Source organism: Rhinolophus ferrumequinum, chromosome 11, assembly GCF_004115265.2.
Source record: "Rhinolophus ferrumequinum isolate MPI-CBG mRhiFer1 chromosome 11, mRhiFer1_v1.p, whole genome shotgun sequence".
Lineage (NCBI taxonomy): Eukaryota > Metazoa > Chordata > Mammalia > Chiroptera > Rhinolophidae > Rhinolophus > Rhinolophus ferrumequinum.
In genome coordinates, this window is record NC_046294.1 from 37,462,082 (window position 1) to 37,488,842 (window position 26,761).

Genomic DNA, 26,761 nt, shown 5'->3' on the forward strand with positions numbered 1-26,761 from the left:
ATGTCAGGCTGAGGAGTTTGGACTTTGCCACCAAATCAACAGGTATTAACCTTTAATTGTTCAAGATTGACTTAGATAATAGAGGTTACCAATAATGGAAAAGCAGCAGATAGGTCGTTCTTAGAGATCTGCTAGTCTTTATTGCTCTATACTCTTTAATATACTTTCAAAGGGAATATTCAATGGGTGTTTTTTTACATTATATCACGAGAGAGCTGAGTAGGTGTTAGGAGGGTTTCCTTAATTCAAAATACCTCTTTTCTTCCTGGGTGTATCACTCATTTGAGTATGATTTCCCTTTGTCTTCTGTGACTGATGGATGTCTTACAGCTCAGTTTTATTGTACTTTTGCCTCTTACTAGTGGAGAGTGATTTTTTTCTATTGTTTTTGTCCCATGGATACTTATCCTGAGGTATGAGGCCCTAAGTTAGGTCAGGGTACCAGGTGGAAGAGATTGTATAAGAATCGAGTGGCATTTGCATTATACTGTAGACTCTTGCATTTAGGCGTGGGCTATAACTCTGAACTAAAACTTAATATCTCAAATCTCAGCCTCGGACAGAAGAATTTCATAAGCAATATATTCGACCATTTAAATTTTATACTAAAAATACAAATTGCAGCTTACTTGTTTATATATATATATATATATATATATATATATATATATATATATATTCATGGCAGAGAAATCACTTCAAGCTACTACAATAAAAGCTCACTTTTCATTGGGAAGGTCAATCTTGCATAAGGACAAAATGAAAACGGACAATAGCTACTCCATGCTGCAGAGTTGCAGAACTGTTAGTGGAGAAGAAAGAAAAAACTGTCAAACGTCCCTGAAACATCTTTGCCCTCCATTTGTGACAGTCTCAGAGCCAATAATCCTAATTATTTGTTATTCCAACAAATCCTTTATAAAAAGCTGATCCATAAATTCACAAGTTCACTTTTCCTTTTCTTCTGGGACACAGTCTGGTTACAATTCCCACATGTGGGAAGTGGGGAGATGTGAGATGGTCTTGGTTGGGTCTTATGCATATTCAAAGCATTTTAGTTCTATGTCGTAGAGACTCTTTGGAAACATCTTTTTAGCTTTTGGGCAGAAAAGACGCTCCATTAAGTAGTAAATGGTACTCCCCAGCTACCTTGTGGGTTCATTTTATAACTACCGTGAAGAACAGGCATACAGGAAACATCACCCGGGCATGGGGGAAGACTAGAAAGGGAACAAATAGGAGTTAGCCACCTGCCGTGTTCTTGGTACTGGAATAGACATTCTACTACTTCTCTTGACATTATTATTGTTACTATTTCTAAGGGCAATTACTGTTCAGTGAGTGGATTCCAATCACTGTGGTAGGATATTTACATTCCCATTTAATCCTCACAAGTATCCTGCCACGTAGAAATTATTGACTCTCTTTTATAAGGAGACAAAACTATAGTTTAGAGAAGGATTAATTTACCCAAGTTTACTTAGTTAAGAAAGATCAAATCTACAGTGCAAACCCAGATCTAACTACATAGCGTCTGAGCCACACTGACTCCCATTTTTCTCCAGGATGAGCTGATGGAATTGGTTGCCTTTGCTGAAGTAGCTTTTCCTGTTGGTTTTCATTAAAAAGTAGAAAAATTAATAAGAAGTACAGAAAATGGTGAAAACAAATTTTAAAAATTGTTTCAAACCATACAAATATTAGGTACCTTTCAAACACTTTCCCCAGATTCTCAGGGTGAAAAAGTTTTGGTGGACCATACGATTGAGTTGATTGCCCCAAATCTTTGGGTCATCTCCTTCTGATACTGTCTATTTCCATATCCCTAACCTAAAAAAAAAAAAAAAAAAGTTTCTACTGCATCCATGATCTGCATCCCTCATTCTAGTAAAAGGCAGATTCCCTGGAACAAAATAAACAAAATGAAGAAAAATTAAAACAATTTTCTTAAGAAAGTGAAATCTGGATACCTTGGAAACAGTTCAGCTGACCATTTTAGAAATTCATTTTGATGGCAAGTGTGACACTTTGGGGATAGTTACATTTGAGTTCATTGTGATTTTGATGTTTACTAACTGTGAGACTTGGGCAATTTAACCTCTCTAAACTTCAGTTTCAGGAATGTGTATTAGATGATCTTTAATATCTCTCTCATATTAAAATTCTCTAATTCTATGAGCATGTTTTACCTGTTTCATAATGATTGCTATCTAGAGAAGGTCCCATCACATGCCTGTTTGAATACATGCTTCCATTTTATATATTCCCATAAACACTACAGCATTCAAACAACTTTGAGGTTTAACATTTCCAAAAAACCCTACACTTGCCTTACCATATTTTCAAGATTTCCCCAGAAGTAGAGAGTCTGGGATTTCAGAATTGTGCAGTGTAGCAAGTCAATAAAAGAAGTAAGATTAGAACAAACGATCTCTGAATTCCAAACAACTGTGGGTACAATTTCCCATCAAAGCCATTCTTATCTTACAGCGAGCTCGAGTAAGGCAAAGGACTTAAAGGAATATAAGAAATAAAATGGGGTTTATACAAAATCAGATTTCAGAAATTCCCAAGTTCTAATGCAACATGTAGACATCTGAGTCTTACTCTAAAATTTTCACTGTCGAAGATGTCCGCTGCTCTCTGCTGTGACGTTTGAGTACTTAACCTTATGCCAGTTTTTGCACCAGACCATGGAAAAGCAGTTTTGAATCAGACACAATGCAGCCCCTGCCCTTTTGGGGTGCACAGTTTCGTGAAGAAGGTGGGCACATTCAGCTGGTGATTTGGATGAAATGTACTAAATACTTAGGCACAGGTAGGCACAGGGTGCTGTAGGAGCATAAAATACTTAGCCCAACCTGACAAAGTAGGTAAGACTGCCAGGAGAAGGTGATTCCTGTCATGAGTCTATGAGTGAATGATTGTAAGGTGGACAGGAAATTCCCGAAAAAGAGGAAGCACAAATTCCAGTATAAAACAACACAATGTATAGAGAACTAGAAGTAGTTCAGTAATATAAAGCAAAACAAAACAAAAAAAATTGCAAGTAGAGTCACCAGAGATGGAACTGAACACACAGATAGAGAACAGGTCCTGGAAGGCTTCGTATACCATGCTCAGACATTTGGACTTTATCTTTGGGGCATTAGGGAGCCATTGAAGACTTAAATATAGGAGTGGTTTGATCACAATTGCATTTGTGATGGATCCCTCTGGCTGAAATTAGGAAGAGGTATTTAAGTGGGGTCAGGGGATGCAAAACTGGAAGTAAGGATATCAGCTAGAAGGCTAGTATTTATAATAGTCCAGCAGAGACAGGCCAAAGCAATCAAGTGATAAAGATGGAAATGAGAGAGGATGGATTTGTGATATCTTTGTTAATGAACTCTGAGATTTGCTTCATCTTGGTTTGCGCTTCTTAATTTCATGTAGAGGCTACGGTCGTATATTGAGTTGGATTAAGCCAGAAGCTACTGAGCAACATGAATTATTTAGTCTGCCAGCTTTTCACCAGCCTCTGTGTTCTCCAAGGGAATTGACTTGAATCTGAGCCTGGTTCTCCTGAAAACTTGGGAGACCAGACCTACTATTGTCTTAATTCATCCACAGTAGTTTCTGGTTCAAACTTAAATGATGTCTTTTTGCCTGATTTAACAGTTTGTAAGCCTTCTTCCTGAGCATACAAATAGCACATAGATAATAAGTGGAATATTTGATGTTCTCTGCTATGTTCAGGTCATTAAAACAGAGAATCATATAACTTATCCCAATTGCTCTTGGAACCTATAGTTGAAACAAGATAAAGGGCTCTGTTTAGCTATCTGTGTAGAGCAAATATAACTTGAGAATTAAAAAAAAAAAAAGTAAACAAAGGCACCAAAACTGAAAGCAAGAGACTTAAAAACACAGACTGGTGTATCACTGGTTAGAATTTCCTTCATTTTGCAAAGCCACGAGCCACATGCATCAGCTCACCACAAAGTCATTAAGCCTTTTTAAGCTCAGATGAAAAACATTAACAAATACCACAAAAGGCTTTAGTATAGCCCCTTTGTTCATTCACATATGGCACTTTATAACTCCTGCGCCACTCTGGACGTGTGTTTGTTTAAGCTGCCTCCATCAGGCTGGTCCTGAAAGAACAAAAGACATCTTGAGCAATCCTAAGCAGGAAATGGGCTAATCTAAACATGGTTTGTGACACTTTAAGTAGAATAGAAAGGGGAGGGATTGATTAGTCATTAATGTCCAATTGGCTCCATATGGATGTTGCAATAATAAAGCCTTTTTTCAGAGCAGTAGCAGAGTTATTGAATTAGAGGTTTATGTTTCCTTAGAGCTGACCTTAGGGAATTCCCTTTTGGTTCTTCTTGTTGATCTTTTAAGAGAATGGAGTTTCCAATAGGGAAAAATGGAAGTCTTATCCACAATAACACTTGCTCATAATTCTGCAACCAAGGAACGCATTATTTTATCATCGTTTTAATCCCTGCTGTAATTTCCGTCTTTTGTGCTTTCTTTGAATGTTCTTGCATGTTTGGTGGGGCAGTATTTCAGAGACAATTAGACAGTGGCATGAACTTCATAACTAGTAATGGGCTTCTCTAATGTGCTTAGCTGTGCAGGGAAATGGCATCTTTACAGGGGGAAAGTAATGTTCCCGCCAAGAAACGGAGGGCTTTGAAATTCAGACTTATTTCAGATCACTGAGTAGCGCCTGGGGTAGCTTTGGTGTAGGGGAAATGCACCAGACTGAAAGGGAGACCTCCATTCTAGATCTAGCTCTGCCTCTCAGGAGCAGTACGTTAGCAACTGGTTATTTCAGAAGAAGGTAACATAACTCTCTGAGCCTTGGTTTCCTCGTCTATAAACTGGGACAAATATATCTACCCTCCTATTCATTTCAAAGGATTGTGAAGAAGATTAAGGTAATGTATTTACTAAAAGGACTTTGTAATATTTTGTATGTAAAATATTATGTAAAAAAATGACGAAACTGAAGCCGTCCTCCTTTGGATACATCATGAGAAGGCACGGTTCTTTGGAAAAGACAATATGGCTGGGAAAAACAGAAGGCAGCAGAAGAGGAAGACCTAATATGAGAGGGATTGACTCCATAAAAGAAGCCATAGGCATGAGTCTGAGCAGGGCTGTTGAGCACAGGACGTCATGGACGTCATTCATTCATAGGGTTGCCAGGTGTTGGAGCTGACTCAGTGGCATGTAACACACAAAATTACTTAGCACATCTAGTGTTCCTGATCTGGAAACCGAACTCTGGGCTAGTCCCATCAAAAAAGTAAATTGTTCTTTAAAGAATTACTTTGGTACTCTGAATAGTGACATGTCTGCTTCCAAAGTACCCAATGGAATTTTTTCTTTATATGTATTCTATCTATCTATCTATCTATCTATCTATCTATCTATCTATCTCTATCATCTATCTATCTTACCTAGTTTATTTGGTGGATTTCTTCATATAGATGAGTTCAATAATTGAGGTAAGTATGGTATTTGTTTTTAGTGGGATTAAAGAAATTTAAAATGAAAACAAGGAAATGAACTTTTGCCTATGGCCTTCTCCTACATTAGATGCAGAATTAACACCTTAATCAAGTACCACAGGCAGTTCATCTTTTGTTCCTGCACCACTGGTTTCTATTTTTTCACCAACCTCTAGCTCAAAAGAACTATGCCATCCATATTTTGCATTTGCATTCTTCAAATTGTGACACCCATCTGTAGGTCATTCTTTGCTAGTCTATCTAGCTAATCATTTATAAAAGGCAGAGAAAACAAACCATACTCTTCACCCCTGGCATCCCTTCTTCTCAGAAGATGAGCGCATCACTTCCCTAAGGATTAAGACTCTTGCTCAGCTATAGAATTTTTCTGTCAAGTAAATCACTGAGATAGCCAAATTGTTTTGTTTTTTGCCAAAAGAAAATTAATTTGAATTCCAAGCAGCCTTATTATAATGAAAGCAAGTTCTCATTCTAGCAGAAAGGAGGAATGCAAAGTAGAAAGTTCCATAATCATAGACGGATAGCTGTCAGCCATGCCTACAATATAGTGAATTAGAATTCTACCGTATTGAGACTTGGTAGGATAAACATGGTGAAAAAAATCTGACCTGTGTAATATTAATACTCTTCTTTTCTATTTGTTAATGTCCCCTACTAAAATTCGTCTTCCACAGCTTTGTTTCTGATGCACTTACTGTCATTTTCTCTATTAACCCAAATGAGGGACTATCAAATGTAAATCTTTCCAAAATCCCACTGGAGAAAATCAACTATTCTGTTGATAGACTGAGGTAGTCTAAAATACTGTGATTGTTAAGCAACCCAATGGTATATATTTATGTCTCTTTTCATTAATAAGCTTTTTTTTTTTTTTTTTTTGCCCTTTGTATTGATTGTTTTTGGAAAAAGAGGCCATCTTTTTGAGTTCACAATGATCTATGTCCACAGAGAAAAGAACCTTTCAGAAAAGGTCACTTTTGTTTATTTGATTGGTTTTCTGTTTTATTTTGGTTCTTTTATTTTATCTTTTTTTAAAATATAAGTGTTAAAACAGTTTTATTTTCAATAGCACTGCATTGTATGGATATATACTACAATTTGTCCATTTTCCAGTTATTTTCCATTTTGGGTTATATGAATAAAACTGCTATGATATTATAAAAATCAATTTCTGGAAAAAAGTTTTCATTTATTTTTGGTAAGTACCCAGGAGTAGAATTGCTGGGTCATAGGTAAGTGTATATTTTCCTTTATAATCAACTGCCAAGATGTTTTCTGAAATCGTTATGCCAATTTACACTTCTACCCCTAATATATTAGAATTCCAGTTATTCCATATCCCTGCCAATTTTTAGTGTTGTAAGCCATTTTAGTGAGTGGGAAATGGTATCTCATTGCAGTTTTAACTTGTATTTTCCTTATGATTAATGATATGGATTACCATTTCATGTGCTATGGGGCCATAACTATTGGGCCATCTTTTTCTGTAAAATGTTTGTTCAAATCTTTCGCCCATTTTTAAATTCAATTGTTTACTTTTTTTTTTTTTTGCAGAAGTTCTTTATATATTATCGATACAATTTCTTGTTAGATGTGTATTGTGAATATTTTTCCCAGTCCGTGCTTTGACATTTCATTTTCTTAACAATGACTTTTGATGAGTGGACTCTTAAAGTTGATAAATTTCCATTTGTCATTTTTCTTGTATGTTTTGTGCTTTATATGTCATATTTAAGAATGTTTGCTTACTCCAAGGTCACTAAAATATCCCGTATGTATTCCTTAATAAGTGTTAGAGTTTTTATCTTGGGCTTTGTTATGATTCATCTCAAATTAACTGTTGAGTGTAGTATATGATGAGATTGAGGTTTACTTTTTTCCCACATATTTATCCACTTGTTCTAGCACTATTTGTTGAAAAGACTCGCATTTCCCACTTTAATACCCTAGGTGTTTATTGAAAGTTGACCATATATGTAAGGGTTTACTTCTGGACTCTCTATTCTGTTCCATGATCTATTTGTTTATGCTTTACTAATACCATACTGTCCTTATTACTCTAGCTTTTACAGTGTCATGGAGTACTTTTTTACTGTAAGTCTTGAAATAAGATAGTTTGAATCCTTCAACTTTCTTCAAGTTTGTTTTGGCTGTTCTTACTGCTTTATTTTTCATATAAATTTTAAAATCAACTTGTTAATTTCTTTAAAAAGTCTTTTGGGAATTTTTATTGGGATTGGGTTGAATCTATAGATAAATTAGGAAAGAATTGACATCTTAACAATATTGAGTCTTCTGATCTATGAACATGGTATATTCCTCCATTTATTTAGGTCTTCTTTAACTTACAAATGTATCGTTTTCAGCATAGAGCTCTTGCACATTTTTTTGGTTAAAATTATTCCTAAGTATTTTATTTTCTGATGCTATTATGAATGTAAACATAGAAAATACTTTCTAATTGTTTGATACTAGCATATAGAAATACAATTGATTTCTGTATTTTTATATTGTATATAGCAATATTGCTAAATTTGCTTGTTCTAATAATTATTTTGTAGATGCCTTAGGATTTCCTATGTAAGCAATGATATTATCTGTACATACAGATAATATTACTTATTTTTTCCAGTTTATATGTTTTTTATTTCCTTACCTACAGAAAAGTGTTGATTAGCAATGGTGGAGAGTAGTCATCCCTTGCTTCGTTCTTTTTCTTGGGGGAAAGGATTCAATGGTTCACTATTAAATGCTATGATGTTCTATAGGTTTTTCTTAAATGTCTTTTATCAGACTGAGGAACTTTCCTTTTATTGCCAGTTTCCTGAGAGTTTTTAACATGAATGGGTTTTGAATTTTGTCGAAATCATTTTCTGAATCGATTGGCTTGATCATGTTTTTTCCCTTTGTTTTGTTAATGTAGTGAATTAGATTGCCGAATTTCAAATGTTAAACCAATCATACATTCCTGATACATATCCTACTTGGTCACGATTTATTATCCATTTTGTATGTTGCTGGATTTAATTTGTTAATATTTTATTAAAAATTTTTGCATTTATGTTCAAATCTCTGTCAGGGTATGATGTTGCCTCATAAAATGAATTTGGATGTGTTCTTTCTTCGTCTAGTTTCTTAGTTTGTGTAAGATTATTATTAGCTTTTCCTTAAATGTTTGAAAGAATTTACCACAGAAACCATTTGGGATTGGCATTTTCTTTGTTGGAAGGTCATTGGTTGTAAATCTAATTTCTTTATTAGCTATAAGAGTATTCTGGTTTTCTATTTATTCTTGAGTGAATTTTAGTAGTTTGTATCTTTCAAGGAATTTGTCTATTTTATCTAAGTTGTGAAGTTTATTGAAATTAAGTACTTCACAATATTCCTTTATTATCTTTTAATGTGAGTAGTATCTGTAGTGAAATACCCTCTTTCAATCCAAATATTGGTACTTTGGTGTCTCTTCGTTGATCAGTCTTACTAGGGGTTTACCAGTTTTATCGATCTTTTCAAAATACTAACCCTTGGCTTTGTAAATTGTCTTTATTGCATTTGTTTTCTATTTCATTTATTTCTACTCTTTATCCATTCTGAAAATCTCTGATTTTAATTGTATTGTTTAATTCATTTCTATTTAATGTAATTACTGAATTTGATGGGCTTAAGTCTTACCATTTGCTATTTGTTTTCTCAGTTTTTGGCCTTCTGTTTTTCCTTTCCTTCCTTTCATTGAATATTATTATTATTGTTATTATTATTAAAGACTATATATTTTCAGAGCGGTTTAAGGTTCACAGTAAAATGGAGGGGAAGATACAGAGATTTCCCATATACCCCCTGTCCCCACATACATATAGCCTCTCCCCTTACCAACAACCTCCCAGAATGGTTACACTTGTTACAGTTGATGAACCTACCTTGACATCGTAATCAACCAAAGTCCATAGTTTACATTAGGGTTCACTCTTGGTATACATTCTGTGGGTTTGAACAAATGTAGAATAACACATACCCATCTGTCATTATTATATCATACAAAGTATTTTCACTGCCTTAAAAATCCTCTGTGTTCTCCCTGTTCATCCTTCCCCCAGGCATGGCAACCACCGATCTTACTATTGTCTCCTTTGGAATCCTTTTCTTTTTTTTGTCTTCCATTTGAATTACTCTATTGACATTTCAGCTATACCTCTTTGTATTTTTTTTTAGTTGTGTTTTCTAGTGATTCACTGTGCAGCCTTACAGTTAAAATTATACCATTTCTCATAAAATAAAGAAACCCTGAACAATTTAATTCCGTTACTACCCTTGTCCATTGTTTTAATGTGCTTTGTCCTCACATATTTTACCTCTTCATATGTTATAAACCCTACAATACAATGTTGTGTTTCATGTTAAATAGTCCCTTGTCTTTTGAAAACATTAAACAATCTGTTATTAATTAAATCCAGAAAAGTTTTTAATTTAGTCACATGATTATCATTTTTGATGCTCTTCCTTTATTCCTGCATATCCAAGTTTCTGTCAGATGTCATTTCTCTTCATTTTGAATAATTTCCTTGAATATCTCTTTTAGTATGGGTCTGGAGGTAATGCATTCTCTCAGCTTTCATTTACTTGAAAACATATTTCACATTCATTTTTGAAGCATATGTTCACTGTGTAAAACTCCGAATTGCTGTATTCTTTTTCTTCTTGCAGCATTCTAAAGATGTTCTCTAGTTTTCTAAACTTCATGGTTTCTAATAATCAGCCATCATTTGTTTTACTGTTACCTTGTGTGTAATGTGTTCTTTTTCTTTGGAATTTTCCTTTTGTGTTTGGTTTTCAGCAGTTTGACTCGTGTCTAGGTGTGGTTTTCTTTGAGTCTGTTATGCCTGCATCTATCTAAATGTCTTGAACCTATAAATTGATGTTTCTTACTAATTCAGATAATTTTTCAGCCAATGTTTCTTCAAATATTTTCCGCTTTTGATTCTCCCTTCTCTTTTTATGGGACTCTAGTTACACATATTTTAGAACACTTAATATTCTACATGTTGCTGAGTCTCTATTTACCGTTTAAGCTTTCATTCTTTCTGTTTTTGAGGCTATTCATAATTTCTTTTGATGTATTTTCAAGTTCACTAGCCCTTTATCTACACTCCAAACTTCTGTGAAGGCTATTCAGTGAATTTTCATCTCAAGTATATTTTTCAGTTCCTGAATTTCCATTTCTTTCTTTTTATAGTTTTATTTCTCTGCTGAGTTTTCCCCCATCTATACATTCATCATGACAATCTTTTCCTTTAAGTCCTTGAGCATATTTAGAATGGTTATTTTAAAGCCCTTATCTGCTCATTACACAATCTGACTCATCTCACTTTCTGTTGACTTTTTTCTTTTTCTCCCTTCTTTTTTTTCCCACTTTGGTTTCTGGGTCACATTTACCTGGTTGTTTGAACAACTAGTAATTTTTTATTTTATATTATGCATTGTGGATTATAAATTATAGAAATTCTGGCTTCTGTTATCTTCCTCTATTAAAAATGTAAATTTTTGTGCTATGAGGCAGTTATATTACTTGATGATCCCATTGAACTTGTGGAGTGGTTAGAATGCAAACAGAAAGTCAGTCTGAATTGGATTAAATTGTCAGAAGATCCTATGAAGATGCTACGCAGTCTGGGGTGTGCCTTCATGGAAAAACTATGAAAACAGGGATCTCAGTGAAATTCTTTTCTTTCGAGGATTGAATCCTCTCCCATTTCTTCTTAATTTTGGTAGATATCAAATGACTTTAAATGGTTGTTTTTCCATATATTTTCCAGAGTTTATAATTAGTATCTACTCGAGGGTTAGTCTAATATAAGCTACTCAGCCATTACAGCCAGATCCCAGAGGAGAATTTTTTGCATACATCACATTTTGTCTGACAAAATGTAACTTTTCATGGGCCTGTGAGGAGGTATTTTATTCACTATATTTTTCTCTATTCTTTAATATCAATTCACTAATAATCACTGAGAATAGTTAGTGGTAAATTCTCACTTAGTTTCCATTTGAACCTCTTCTAGAACATATTTATTCATGTCACTACCCAGCTTAAAAAACTTAACAAATTACTTGTTTGGCATTCCAGGATACTTAACCAATCTGGTCCCTACTTACTCTTTAAATTTCATCTCTTAGTAGTCCCCTATTTTTTCTATAAGCCCAAGCCATAGCCAGCTTCTTTTTATTCCCTAAAACGTACTGTGCTTTTGTTGTAACCCTGTGCCTTTATTTACACTGATTCTCCAGCCTGGAATGCTTTCACACTCATACCTGCTGGCAAATTGTTACTCTTTCTTTAAGATGCTGTTCACGCACCACTTCTTCTCTGAAGCCTCCCTGATACTCATCTCTGTCCATTCCAATAACATTAATAGCTTCATTTCTCTGCTTTTATACGGTTTTTAAATTACCTTTGTTAGCACTCATTCTGTTTTTAAAATGTTTTATTTGTGTCTGTTTCCCTCACTGGACCAAATTCCTTATAAACAAGGCACGTGTTATTATACTTTGTATACCTCATCACAATGCTGGGTACACCTAAAATCTGTCAAAAGTATTTGCTGAATTAATGCATGGATAAATGATTAGTAGGCACATGATAGAATTAGCCCGAGTTCATCCTTAGTGAGAACTTTATGTATACGAAAACACGTACCAAACACTTACTCATTCACTCACATAACTCTTGGAATTTACCCAGGAAAGGGGCCTCTTTCGGATTAGTTTAGGACCATTGCCATAAGCTCTGATGGTTAAACTGGCCTTTTTTCCAATCCACCTGGAAAAACTCAACTTTCTGTCTTCTCTTTAAATCATTTAAATCACAGATTCCTAAGGAGGTCTTTGCCTTTGCAATTTCTGTTTTCTCCCCATAGACGAACTATCTTTATCTAACTGAAAGTTTGCCTTTACACAAACTGTGATATGGGAGCTAAAGGATGAATTATCAATCCCAGCCTCCTCAGGGAAGTTGGAGAGAAAGCAGGAATTCTTGGAATACAGGGGACCAATGCTTTCCCTTGGTGCCTAGTGTGGTGCTGTTGACCTCCTGGCCTTTCAGTAATGGTCTGTCGTGTAGGAATGCTTTTGCTGATGCAAATGCAAGTCAGCTGGAAAGCAATATTCTGCAGGTACAGAGCTGTGGTTCTAGACTTCTTCTAACTGCTTTCCGTGAGAAGACATGTCATGAACGGTGAACTCACCAATGATTCCTCTGCTATTAAAAGTAAAAGAAGCTGCCTCATACAAGTGTGATACATTCCTAGGACAATTCTGGATTCTGACAGAGAACATTGGCTGTTTTAGGATAAAGGGACTCTTTTATAAAACTTGATGTTATTTCAAAATGAATGAAGCAGTATGAAGTCACACTTGATAGGTAGATTTTAAAGTTAATTAGATAAAATAAATAAGTCATGGGGATATAATGTACAGCATGGTAACTGTAGTTAAAAATACTGTGTTGCATGTTTAAAAGTTGCTAAGAGAGTAAATCTTAAAAGTCCTCATCACAAGAAAAATAATTTTTGTAATTATGAGTGGTGATAGATGTTAACTAGACTTATGGTGACCATTTTGCAATATATACAAATACCAAATCATTATGTTGTACACTTGAAACTGATGTAATGTTATTTATCAATTATAACCTTAATTTTTTTTTAATTTGAAAAATAAAAAAGGTGGAAACTCAAAAAAAATAAAGTTAATTAGAACAGAAAGTAGATTTTAGGCTTCAAATATTCAGACTAATAGCATACCTTTTGAAAACAATTCTATAGTATTCTATAGAATTTTCCTTATCTGTTATAAAAGAGCGTTTATAATATGCAGTCTGCATTTTTAAATTTCTGAATTTAAACACACGTATCCAGTCATATGTATTTCTACTGTTGCAACCATAATTCCCTAACCATTTTGTTTCATGAAGCAAAGTGGAGACATTGTAGGAGACATTATAGAACACTTATCTAAATATTCTTTCGACTTTGTGGCCTCTTAATACTTTCTTAAAATTCTGACTCTGATCAGATATCCGGTCTAGTTTAAAAGTGGTTTCAAACCTTGGTCTCCCTGAATAAGTCTCTTCTTTTTCCCAAATCATGGTTTATTGACACAACATTCTTAATTTTGCTTAGGGTATCCCAATTGTTTTTTCAGTTGATTCCCCTTGGAAAAGAAAAGAGGAGGCAAGAAAGAAAAAAAGAGATGTGTGCATGACCTGGAACATTTTCTATTTTCCTTTTCTTAATTTGCATTTTATGCTACGTACTATGCTTGAATTCTTAATTTCTGAGAGCATTCGCTGTGAGTCCTAGAGATCTGCCGTGTAACTGATTCAGTGTCAGTGTCATACAGACAATATATACTATAGGAGGGAAGGGCAAGGTCATTGTCGGGCAGTTGGTGGGGTCGGACCTGATCTCTCTTCCTTGGAAAAGGGTAAAATTTAGTAAGATAGAAGCGAGTGGGAAGGGTATGCAAAAACTGTGGAATGGAATGAGAGGGAGAGAGATTGGGCATACATATGACATATCTGGGAGAATCACTTGGTATAGAGCAGAAGATCTAGTAAAACCAGAATCTGAAAATCCTCCATGATTGCTATCAGTCTGTAAAAGATTAAAAGATCCCATTCACAATAAAAATCCATCTTTTAAATTAATAAATAAATAAAATCCATCCTTTAAATTAAGAAATAAATGAGTAAATAAATAAATAAATGGCTGTTTGGTTTTGCTAGAGGTAGAGAGAAAGCTAGGACAGTAAAAGCAGATCTCAAATGTTAATCACCTGTGGCATTGTAGTTAACTTAGAATAATATTGAAATGTTTTTGCATCTGACATCCTCCACAAGCCTGTCTCCTTTTATGTGTATGCAAGCAAGTATATAAATTGCTGAATCCATGTCAGTTGTAAAGTAATGGCACCGAGGGCATCATAAATTACTATGGTGATCCTCAGGAGAAGACACTGTCGTATCTGAATGAGTGTTTCACTTCCAGAGTAATGTATGCCTTCATCTGGCCCAGCAGTCAGCATATTGCCCTGTGTTGATGGATATTGTCAGCTGGAAGCTACACTACATTTCACTGCACAATAAACATGGCTGTCAAACCCATATAAAGTGAAATCAATTTATCCTGTATGGTCAGTGCATTTTAAATGAAATTAATGTACTGTGGGTATGGTGGCAAAAAGGTAGCATATTAGTTATGCATCTTGGGATCTGAGTCTTTTCATGTAAGGGATCATTCTGTCTAGTAGGCCTAAAAGAAAGCCAGTTTATAAAACATGTTATTTTTGTGTGGTCTTCAGAAAGTGGCCCCACTGCCCTCATGTTTAGAAAAGAATTGACAATATTAGCCAATTCGGCCCTTTTATCCTGTCTTTTGTTTGCAACAAATGATGGCCATATTTGCCAAATAATAGTGCATTTTAATGTTGTAATTTATTACTAGCTCAGACACAAACAAATTTCTAGTTAATCAAGGTATCTGGAAATAGAGGAGAAGGGCCAGAGATTGATTGGGTCACGTTGTTCTGTAGAATCTCACCACTGAGCTGAAAGGATTTACTTTTTTCAAAAAAGTAGCAATGTTGGTTTTAATGTATATTTTGCTTCTAAACTTTTGGGAGTAGGTTTTCTGGTTTATATAGTAAAAGCCCAGGCTTGCCATCTGTCCAACGTCACATTGAACTATAGGAGTTCTCAATCTATAGGGAGATATTTAGTAGTTGCCACGTTGTAAAGCATGCGTCCGTGTGTCATGCTGGTACAGTGCATGAAAACAAGCAAGGGCTGTTCACTCCTCAATCATTTCTTCAATCATTCATTAATTTAATGTATTCTGTTAATTGAAACTCTATATGCCAGGTGCTTTACTGGAACCTAGGGATACAGCAGTGAACGAGAGCCTGTTCCTGCCATATCCTCAAGGAGCTTTCAATCTAATATGTTACTAGAGTCACCTTTTTGGAAACTATAAAATATCAGGAATTTAGACATAGTTTTGTAGGGGGATGTTAAAGAACTACGCTTAAACAGCAGAACAGCAGAAAAATATATCCCAACTCTTGAAACGAATGCCTTGGAGTGTACTACTTTTGCATGTGAGTTGAAAACCAAACAATCTTTTACTTAATAAAGAGTTATTGAATGTCTATTATGTGGGAAATCCTGGGGATGCAAGAATGAGTACAACATAAATGCTAACTTGAGGGGTTTCATATTCCTGTGGATGGAGTGGAAAAATTAGAGAGAAATAGTCACATAAACAAGTAATTACTTAGGAGCACGTAGCATTAAAGAAAGAGAAATGAATGCAGCCTGGTGAGCATCATTGCAAATGCTCTTCCTGTGGCCTGAGTTACCCTTCTTGTCCTAATCACCTTCCCCCTATTCACATGCTAATTTTTATTCATCTTCCAAGGGCTTTAGCTGACTGTCCTGTCTGGTGCACTCTTGGCAGCCTGTTCACTTCAATATTATAAAGACAACATACTCTGTGATTACTGTCTTTTGGGGTCTGTCTCCCCTCTTAGCTGTGAGCTCCTTAAAAACCAGGGGCTGTTTTATTCACCTTTGTCTCCCTAGCACCTGACATAAAGCCTACCTCACAGTAATTGCTCAATTAATACTTTTTATTGAATTCATTAATTCGTGAAACACTATATTTGACTAGGCCTCGAAGGGTAAGTGGCATTTAGCATGAAGAAATAGAAGAAGGGGCTTCCTTCCAGGCAGTGAGAACAACACTGGCCAATGAACAATATTGTGAAAGAGAATTTTATTTGAGGGAAAGAGACAGTTTGAAGTGGCTGCAATTTTTGGCAAAGGAGAGCGGCCTTGGGAAAACAGGTGAACCGGGCAGCAAGCTGTGTTACATCATCCAGATAATAACGATTTGCCCCCATCTTGTTCTCCTGCCCTGACGTTACAGGAAGTAAAGCAATGAATGGCTCTGCAGCTAAACTACAGCAGTATTATTGTTGGCCAACAGGAGGCGCCACCGTGGCGGAAGCACGAGTCTACAGGGATGCGCGTGGCCGGGCCAGCAGTGAGCCACACATCAAGCGACCAATGAATGCATTCATGGTTTGGGCAAAGGATGAGAGGAGGAAAATCCTTCAGGCCTTCCCCGACATGCATAACTCCAACATTAGCAAAATTTTAGGTGAGTGCAGCAGCTCATGCTGACCTTCTACCCCAGGAGTGTCCCAAGCGTGGAAAGCAGGGGTATCACTTGACACCTAGAGGAGACTGGTTTGCAGAAGTGAAATGTAGCCCAGCAAGCTGCCACAGGAGCCTTTTCATCGTCTCTGAAACCCCTACTCCAGAGTGTGGCATTTAGGTTTAGGAGATACTACCTCCATAATGTGCCGGGGCAAGACTGACTAAAAACTTGTTTTAGAGACAAAACTATTTGTAGTATGTGCTAATACTGTGATTTTGGCACCTCTGAGAGGTCACTGCTAAACAGGAATCACGGAGACAAGCTTTATCTCTTTTTCTTCTTCAGTCTTCTTACATTCATAAGTTGTTATGAAACCTTGGAAACACTCATAGACCCTACAGTTTCCTGCTTTAGTATCCGTGGGTTCACACATCCCTCTGAAAGAACTCATCAAGGACTAGGGGTGAGCCCCCACGTAGTGTGAAGTCCATGGAGTGTTGAACAGTACCTCTGATGAGAACTTTAAAACTTGTAAAATAAAACTACATTTACTTTAATAAGATATGACTCGTTTCAATTTCATAGCAGTGAGTTGAACGCATTAGACCACAGGGCAGAGGCCCATTTTGTGGTAAATTGCCAGAGTGATTCTCCCATTTCTCAGGATTAAACTCAAGCCTTGTTCTATTAGTGTAAAGCCTGCCTCGTGCACATTATACAGTTTGGAATCATTGTGCTCAACATATTGAACATATTTTATTCAACATGCAGCATTACAGTCAACATGTTTCCTCTTTAAAAAGAAAAAACACAGAAGGCACTGTTCTATTTAAGCTGTCATGATGTGACAAAATCTCAAAGGGAGCCGTTTAAGAAGCCGAAAAACATTAGAGACTTAAACTGTGGTTTTCATTTTTTAAATGTTTTGTTCAAAAGCAATAAATATTTAACCTGAGTAAATATCAGTGATCTGGACATACACAAATACACATGTTTTGTCACTGTATAAATAATTTAACTCAGTTCTGAGACATTTTGAGGCAGTGACCTCTAAGAAAATTTAAAACATACATAAGATCAAATAGTGGTGAAATGTTAAAATACAAATTTTCCCTTTTTTTCCTTTTGACTTTTGAATGTCACAATGGATACTAAATGTCATTACAATTAAGTTTATTTTTAGAGATTCAGAGATCTGCATAGGGGGTATTATTCCTTTGAATTTAAATACCTTTCAAACCAAGAGACTCCCAATGCATAGATTCGATTTTTCCAAATGGACATTCAAAAGAAAATCAGTGTTCCTCTGTCCTTAAAGTTTGATATCTAACTGAAATTTTCTCTGTCTCTCTCTCTCTCTCTTTTTTTTTTTTTTTTTTTTTTTTTTTGCCATTTTAGTAGCAGTATGAGTAAGTGTTCAGATGGGTACAGAACCTCTCTGTTTCCATTTTGGCAGCTGTGGGGAATCTATATTATTGGTGTGCGTTCTGTGAAAAAAAATTATTAAGAATATAGTAAGTGTATTCATTAAATGTAAACTTTTAAGCACAAGAGTACCAAGAATCTTCTGTTAACTGGGTCTTTAAGCTGCTGGAAGCCAGTGGAACTCTGAGGAGCCTATGTGCATAGACTTTCTACACAATTTCCACACAATCAGGAAAGAACAGGGATGGATGTGCTATTAAAGCAGACCAGGGTATCGCTGGCTACAGAGAATATTTGTACAACTTTTCCATTTGTTTATGTATGAAAAATCTCCTCTGAAGAATAGCTAACATCCAGTCAGCACAGCTGTTACCGCTTTATTCACCAGCGAGACACAAAAATGCAATTTGATACATGTAAAAAAATACATCCCTTCTTCGTCAAGTGTTTAGATAATTCTTTATAAACAATATTAGAGAAGTGAATACTTTTCCTTCTTCCTGTATAAACCATATTAAAAATTTTTGTACTTTCATTGGTACAGCTTTGAATGAACGTTTATAGTACTTGAAACTGGTATATATAATTCCAACTGTACCTTCCGGTTCTAAAGCTTTAACTTCTTAAGTGGAGTTTAGGCTTTTTAATTACCCTAGGATAGGGAAGACAGTGTGCACAGTAGGTTTTTATATATGGAAGGATATCAACATCAGCTGACATCTTCTCAAAGGATAGCTTTGCTAAAGATGCTTGGAGTGAAAGAGAGGTTGTAATTTCTGGAACCATGACAGCTTTTCCTGAGAATCCTGTCATACTTGAAAGTATGCTTAGGAAGTTCGGTTTTGAACTGTCTTGAGAGAGATAGGCAGATGGATGGGGAAAGACTTTGGTATAGGAGGTGATCTTTAAGCAGCAAAGACAATGTTTTAAAACAATACACTTACCGTAACACCAGCTTTAAATTATTGAAATGATAAATGTATTACATACACAAGTTTTCTTTGCTCTATAGTCTAAAAGACTAGCAGAGCACAGGTGAGTGAAACGTGGGAAAGTATATCTAGCTGTATTTGCCAGAAATATGTTGCCTTGACCACTTGGGTACTTACGGCTGTTTTTATGTGTAGGGTCTCGCTGGAAATCCATGTCCAACCAAGAGAAGCAACCTTATTATGAAGAGCAGGCCCGGCTAAGCAAAATTCACTTAGAGAAGTACCCGAACTATAAATACAAACCTCGACCGAAACGCACCTGCATCGTTGATGGCAAAAAGCTCCGGATTGGGGAGTATAAGCAACTGATGAGGTCTCGGAGACAGGAGATGAGACAGTTCTTTACTGTGGGGTACGTGCTCCTGAATTTAGCCACCTGGGTTTTCCCTTCCCAGTAAGAAACTGCAGGATGGCCTGTTTGGGAAGGAGATTGGGGCAGGGAGGAGGTTGTGACACACCGAGGGGCTTGGCTAGGGTCATCCTTGCAGTGTCACAGGCACACAGCCTTGCAGCATGGCTCCTGCTCAAATCAAAACAAACCTGCAGCACATCACTCCCAACTGATCACCCCTTGCATTGTCCTCCGAACTAATCTGCGATGTTCAGTGGCCACACACAAAGTTTCTGGTAGTTTATTTAAGCAGACACACAGGGAGGAAAAAAAATAAAAACTAACCTTAAGAAATCCCCAGAAGCTTTCCAACTTCTCTGGGTGGTGCTTCTGACTCTAATCACAATAGTCTGCTTTTGTTGTGGGATCTACCACAAGATAATTGGCCTTGACATTGGTTAGAGGACCTCATTTTTGGCATAAGATCCAGAACTCCTGTTGCAGTAAATTATTCTGTGGTGGAAGCAGTAACAATGTGGATTTTCTTGCTTAAATCAAAAACGAGACATGTTTTTGATATCTTCAAGTCTGATTTCATGTCATTTTGTTTAAAAATTAGGTAATAGATTTCTGGTATAAATTTCGACTTGGCTGACTGGCTGTCTGCATTCAGAAGAGGCCCCTTGTAACCACAGTAGTCAGGAGAAGTGGGGATGCAGATGCTTGTAGGTCCCAGCACAGCCAGACCTAGAGCACGTGGGGGGAGGGACAGACCAGAGACCATTCTGGAGGCACCGGCCGGAGGCAGCTGGGATCAGACTGGGGAGACACTTGGGGAAGAGCTTGAGAGAGAGAAGTGGAGTCAGGAAAAAGGAAGCTGGATTCACTGTTCACTAGACAGAGATTTGAGGAGCTGGTCTATGCCAGAGAAATACGAAGGAAAGAGATACCTTAAAGGACAAGTAAAGAGCTCTTTATTTTTAAGGACACTCAAAAAATAACCTCATGGAACAGAAAGTCGGTTTCAGAATCATGTGTTTAAAAGCATAAGATTAACTTGGAGTAGTAAATAGAATATGAACAAAACCCCAAAACCAAACAGCCAATGAAAGCAGTCTGGGCCATGAATTGCTACAGTCCATTAGAGGGTTCTGGGCAGAAGCACGGGCTTTGGAGAAGCACGGGCTTCGGACTGTGAGGTTCAAACACTGATGCTGCCACCTCGTTGGGCAAGTTATTTAACTTCTCTAAGCTTCCGTTTGCTCATGTGTGAAGTGAAACGAATACTAGTGCCTACCTCCTAGGATTGTTGAGAGGATTCAATGAGGTGAGGCTTTTACAAGTATTTTATATAGAGCATAGTACAATATCAATAAAGGTGAATTCCTATCATTACCGTTACTATTAAATGTAGATTTACTATATAATAAAACCATACCTATATTATATCACTCTAGGTAATCAATGAATTTCTTTGCACGATGGCAGAACCTTTTTGAGGTAGAGAGGCCAAAGTCACTTTCTCTGGGCATTTATGAGAAATGCCAATTCATAGTCCAGTTTAGGAAGTATAGTCATATGTAACAAAACACAGATTTAAGACTGTGATGACAGTTTTCTTTTAATCCTGTTCGTGTCTCTCTCAGATTGTATATAATCCCTTTTGAACAGAGAATCAAAAAAAGTTTGAGATCCTTTGTAATTCCTACCCTTCTCTCAATCGTATACACACAGAGGTGTGCATCTAGTGATGCATATGGGCCTCTTCCACCAGTCTGGAAGGCGACCAAAGGTACCATTTTAGTTCCCTGATACTTATTTGGAAATAGAAGATGAGGTACTTCTATTTAATGTAATTCCCTTTCCCAAAGGTACTTTGAAACAGTTCTGGATCAAAATACCTCAACACATAACAATGCATGTAAAATAAAAAAAATTAAAACAACTCAGTAGCATGTACCATTTGTTCAGGGTCTATCGTATAGGTGTTTTAGATATACAGATCACATAATCCTCTGAATAAGATAAAGAAATACGGAGATTTTGAGAGGTTCTATGGCTGCCGAAAGGTGAGAGAGAACAAAGGTTTAAATCTAGGTCTCTGCCTCTGTCGTGCCAAAAGACTTAAGAATTGTCCTTACTACGCTGCCTCGCAATACACCTTGTAGCTTTATGCTGGCACAGTCATCATATGGCTATGCTGTTTGAGGAAGAATTCCTAGAACCTAGAGAAACTAAGATCTTTGGTTGTGGTGTACTGTGGCATAAAAGGCGCTTTGAAATTTAGAGACTAAGGATCCTGATTTTGACAGTGGAAGGGGGCCTTTCTGGAAGGATCATTTTAGACTCGGGAATGGGGCTTCAGATGTGCAGGCCATGACTGGGATTCTTCCTCTTTGATCTTCAATGCTGAGTATTTCTGCCCAGCTTGGTAATACTTGCTATGTAAAGCCAGGTATTAGTTCCACTTAAGGATTCCTATTCTCTTTTAAGTACTTGTATTTGATAGATTAACTCCCTGGGAAATTGATCTTCGTTAGATGTGAAGTTATTACAAGAGGGAAAAACAAGAAATTCGAAGATTGCTATTGACTTCTTCAGGGAATGGGGGTAAGATCAATGTTTATAGCTGATTTGGAAAAGACATGCCTAACTTTCAAGCCAATAACATTACATATATTGCTCAACATTGTCATGTATTTTACTGATGATACAACTAGAAGTTGTATTTTATTTTTTACTTATCTGTTATGAAATGAATATATCAATAATGTGAAGTGGACTAAGGTTAGCTTTTACCTTGGATTTAACCCCCTTGAGTAACAGGTTAAATATCAGAATTTTGTAATAATTCTGATGAGAGTACTATTAATATTGAAATGATATTCATTAGGGTACATATAACTACAATGTTGTCTTTTCCTAAAGAACTATGGCCAAATGTACTTCCATTTGTTTCAAGCTTATGCAATAATTTACCTGAGAATTAATAGAGAATTATGCAGATATTATAAGATATTAAATTTGGATATATTTTTTGAGTAATACTAATGATAAATTATTAAGTACTTACCATGTTATTAATGATAAATTAAGTACTGTGCTAAATGAATTATACAGATTATTGCAAATACAGAACTTTATAAGATAGGCAGTATCATCCTCACAGTGGGGTTGAAAAACACAATGTTCAGAGATGTTAAATAATTTGTTCAAGGCCACACAGCTAGTAAATTGCAGAGTTGAGATTTAAACCAGGCTTATGTGAATGTGAAACATATGTCCTTTTCACCATTACACATACCTCTCAATTAGAGCCTACAAATTGTTTAGAGGCTGTATAGTGTAGTGGTTAAGAATATCATTTCTGGAGCCAGACTGTTCCAGCTCAAATATTAGATCTGCTTCTTCCTGGCTCCAGGAGCTAATGCATAGCACTCATTATGCCTCTGAACTCTCCGCTTGCCCTTGGGAAACTTATTTAAACTCTCTGTACCTCAGTTTCCTCATATATAGAGAATGGGGATGACAATAATGCCTACAACACTGGACCCTTCTGAAGATGGGATAACTTAACGTATCTAGAGTGCTTAGAACAGTCTCTGGCAGACAGTAAGCCCCAAATTAGAGTAAATATTATTATTTTAGAAAAAATAATGCTATGTGCTCAGTCTATATTTCATATTATAAAGAATTCTATTCTACTGCCTTATGCTATAAGTGATTTGAACATTTACCCTTTAGATCTTAATTTTAAAGAGATCAAATGACACCTATAGGATACTTATAAGTATAATTGACTAGCATAGACTAGCCATACTCTTTTCATACAGTATTGTCCTACCATAGAGAAAGCTGGATTAGCATCTCTAATAAGTAATGTAAAAAGATTGCTGTTATTTCCATTCCTCACTGCAATATCACCTACAGAGATGTGTAATGTATAGGCTTGTCACCCAATGAAACAGACTCCGTTGCCTTCATTTATATGATAGATGAGGTAAAGGTCTGAAGGATCAGCAAACTAGAGAGCTTTGCCAAAATAAGTATGTAGTTCCTTTGCAATTGGCAAAGCTAGATAACACCCCAGAAATATTCTTGTGATTTGGAAACCATGCAACTATGCTGGATTCTATCGGGGTCAGCTTTGAGTCTTTACTTGGGCTGGGAGGGAGGGTTCTTAGCTATCTCTGCTTGTATAAGCGGCATGTGTATACTTTCACAAACATCTGCAACTTTTGTTGTGATGTGCACATTCATTATTTGTAAAGCCCAATACTTACCAGCTATTCCTGTTTGTGAAATCTGCAATGTTTGAATTTTGACTTTGCAATTGATCTGTAAAGGAAGGAAAAATGCTTTTTAGGAAAGTAATTTCCAATAGACAAAGCTTGAGCATGCTGACTGGATTTTCCATTTTGTTAATTGATTGGTCAGTCAATTGGTAAGGGCCTATTTGAAACCACCTCTGTGCCCAGCACTACACTAAATGATATATAGTACATGAGGCATTAATTCTCTATACAGTGAGCTTTCAGAGAGTGCTATAGTCAGAACCCAGGCACAGACACGAATAGATTAGCAAATAATAGTTGGTTATACACACACAGAGAATACAGTATATAGTGCTACATATAATGTATAATGAAGTATGGATTTTGACTTTATAGAAAGAGCAATTAAAGCCCAGGGGAGGAGAGATTACTATACATTAAGGCCAATCATAGGTCATCTTTGAGGAAGGGCACTTGAGGTTTGGGTAGGGTCAGGCTGGTAGAAAGGAGGGATAGAGATTTCTATTTTAGTGTGAAGGAAGACATTAACCCACAAGAGGAAATGTGGAAGTGTTCAGTAATAAAGGAGGCTAGCCTAGGAATTTCCCTGGCAGTAAATAAAAGTAAGATATGTAGGGTGGAGCAATATTTTGGAAACCCTTGAAAGCTAGGCGTCTTCAACTATAATTAGCTACGCTCACTTTATTTTTTGTAGTCTCTTTTTATACTGATGACAATGAGATAGGAAGACCATTGTGACAGTTGGCTTATGATTTTGCATCCATAGACATTGGTAACTTAGAAGGGGCCTCGGAAGTCATATACTCCAAGTAGCCAGCCATTGTAGGAGTCCCCTCTGAGTTCTGCTCAAACTCTGTCGGGCTAAAGAGCTCACCACTTCCCAAGGGAGCTATTTCTTTGTGGAATATCTTCTAATGCTAGAAAGTTCTTTTAACTGAGCCTTAATCTGCCTTTTTGCTGCCACACAGGTTGGTTTTAATCCTCTCCTTTGGTCTCTTCCAGAACAAATCTCTTCCTTATTTATGAACACAATCATTCAAGCATCTAAAGATGGTTATATTCTCATCTCTTCTTCACCACCTTTTTCTCCCGTATGTCCAGTCTCATCACATGTTTCTTTTTCTGGACTAGGGTACCCAGTTTTTTCATTTGTTTTCCCTCCCATTCACTAGTTTGTTTGTTCCTTAGTTGGTTCATTCATTCATTCATTCATACATTTCCTGTATTCAACAGATTTTTATTGAGCACCTCTTATGTTCCAGGCATTGTCTAAGCTCTGGGGCTATATCAGTGAAAGTTCCTGTCCTCCTGAAGCTTACATTCTAATGGGGGAAGTCAGACAATGAATCAATAAGTGAACAAATAAGTATCAAATATTAAATAGTAATAAGTGCCTTAGAACAAAGTAAAGTAGGAAAAGGGATGGGGAGTCTCAGAGGATGGAGTGCAATTTTAACCAGAGTGGCTGTAAAAAAACTTCACTGAGAAGATAAAATGTGAACAAAGACCTGAGGTGGCGAGGGAGCAAGCCATGGAGATATCTGAGAGAACGAGGCAGAGAAAACAACTGCAAAGGGCTTGAGGAAAGGTTGTGATTGGCTTGTTCAAGAAACAGTGAAAGAAGCAGAATGAGTCGGTAAGAAGCACAGTAGCTGTCAGAGAGGTAACAGGGAGCCAAATTGTGAAAGGACTTTTCAGACTTTATGAAGACTTTTAATTTGATGCTGAGTGAGATGGAAAGGCACTGAAAGATTATAAGCAGAAGAATCCTGTGATCTGACTGAGGTTTTGAAAATCTCACTATATCTCCTATGTTGAGTATTGCCTGAAGCGGCCGTGGTCTGAAATAAGGAGGCAGGCTCTTACAATAAACCAGATTAGAGTTGATGGTGGCTCAGAACAGGTCTTTAGGGATGGAGGTGGCAAAGGATGGAGGTATCACTGAGAGTGGACCAATAGGCTTTGCTGATGAGTTGGATATAGGGTTTGAGAGAAATACAATTACCAAGGACTGGCCTGAGCAACCAGAAAGCTGAAGTAATTATTAACTAAGGTCAGAAAGGTCATGGAAGAAGCAGGTATATGAGAGAATGATCAGGAGTTCAGTTTTGTACCTATAAAGTTGTTATTTTGACATACAGATCAAATTTTATTTTATTTCTATATATATGGAATTTGAGGGTGTAGTTCCTCCTGGAGATATAAATTTGGGAGTTGTCAGCACATATTCAAAGCTGTGGAATTGGACAAGATCACCAACGTAATGCATTTAAATAGAGAAGCAAAGAGGTTGAGGGACTGAGCTTCAACCTTGAGTATTTCAGTGTTTAGACGGTAGGGAAATGAGGAGGCTGCATCAAAGGGATTTAGAAGGAGCAGCTAATGAGATAGGAAGAAGACTGGGAGAGTGTGGTGTCTTGGAAGACAAGTGAATAATAAAGTGTTTCAGTAAGGAGAAAAGTGATCGGCTGTATCAAATGCTGCTCGTGGGCTGGGTCAGGCGAGGTGAAGACCCAGAATAGACTTTTGAATTTAACAATGTGATCATTGGATGGTGTGACCTTTTCAGGCTCTGTTTCAGTGGGGTGTTGGGAGTGATTGAAGTGGATTTAAGAAAGAACTGAGTAGAAGAAATGGAGCGAGTGAATATACACAACCTTTCAAAGAGTTTTGCTTTAAAGGACATCAGAGAAATAGAGTAGTAGCTGGAAGAAGGTGTGAGTCAAGAGAGTTTTTTGTTTTGGGGTTTTTTTTTTTTAAAGTAGGAGAGAATGTGTCATGTTTATGTGTTATAGGAATGACTCAGGAAAGAGGGAAAAATGGGAGAGACAGTTGCTGGGAAGAGATCCTTAGTAAGTGAGAGCAGATAGATGCAATGCACAAGCAAAGAAGTTGGTCTTACATCCCGTTACGAACTGATTCAAAATACAGCAAAGCAGGCAGATGATTGGGAGCACAGACAGAGGTAGAGGATTCG

General features: G+C 36.6%; 1 protein-coding gene across 9 annotated transcripts in view; it reads left to right on the forward strand.

The window, feature by feature from the left end:
- SOX6 (SRY-box transcription factor 6) overlaps nucleotides 1-26,761 on the forward strand; it is a 596,148-nt gene that overhangs the window by 559,846 nt on the left and 9,541 nt on the right. For 8 of the 9 annotated variants that reach the window (XM_033119777.1, XM_033119776.1, XM_033119779.1 and 5 more), the window contains 2 exons: nucleotides 16,508-16,741; nucleotides 19,294-19,510. In XM_033119777.1, the coding sequence (XP_032975668.1) occupies nucleotides 16,508-16,741; nucleotides 19,294-19,510 (451 nt within the window). The remainder of the gene's footprint in view (nucleotides 1-16,507; nucleotides 16,742-19,293; nucleotides 19,511-26,761) is intronic. The other variant, XM_033119780.1, reaches the window with a different exon arrangement.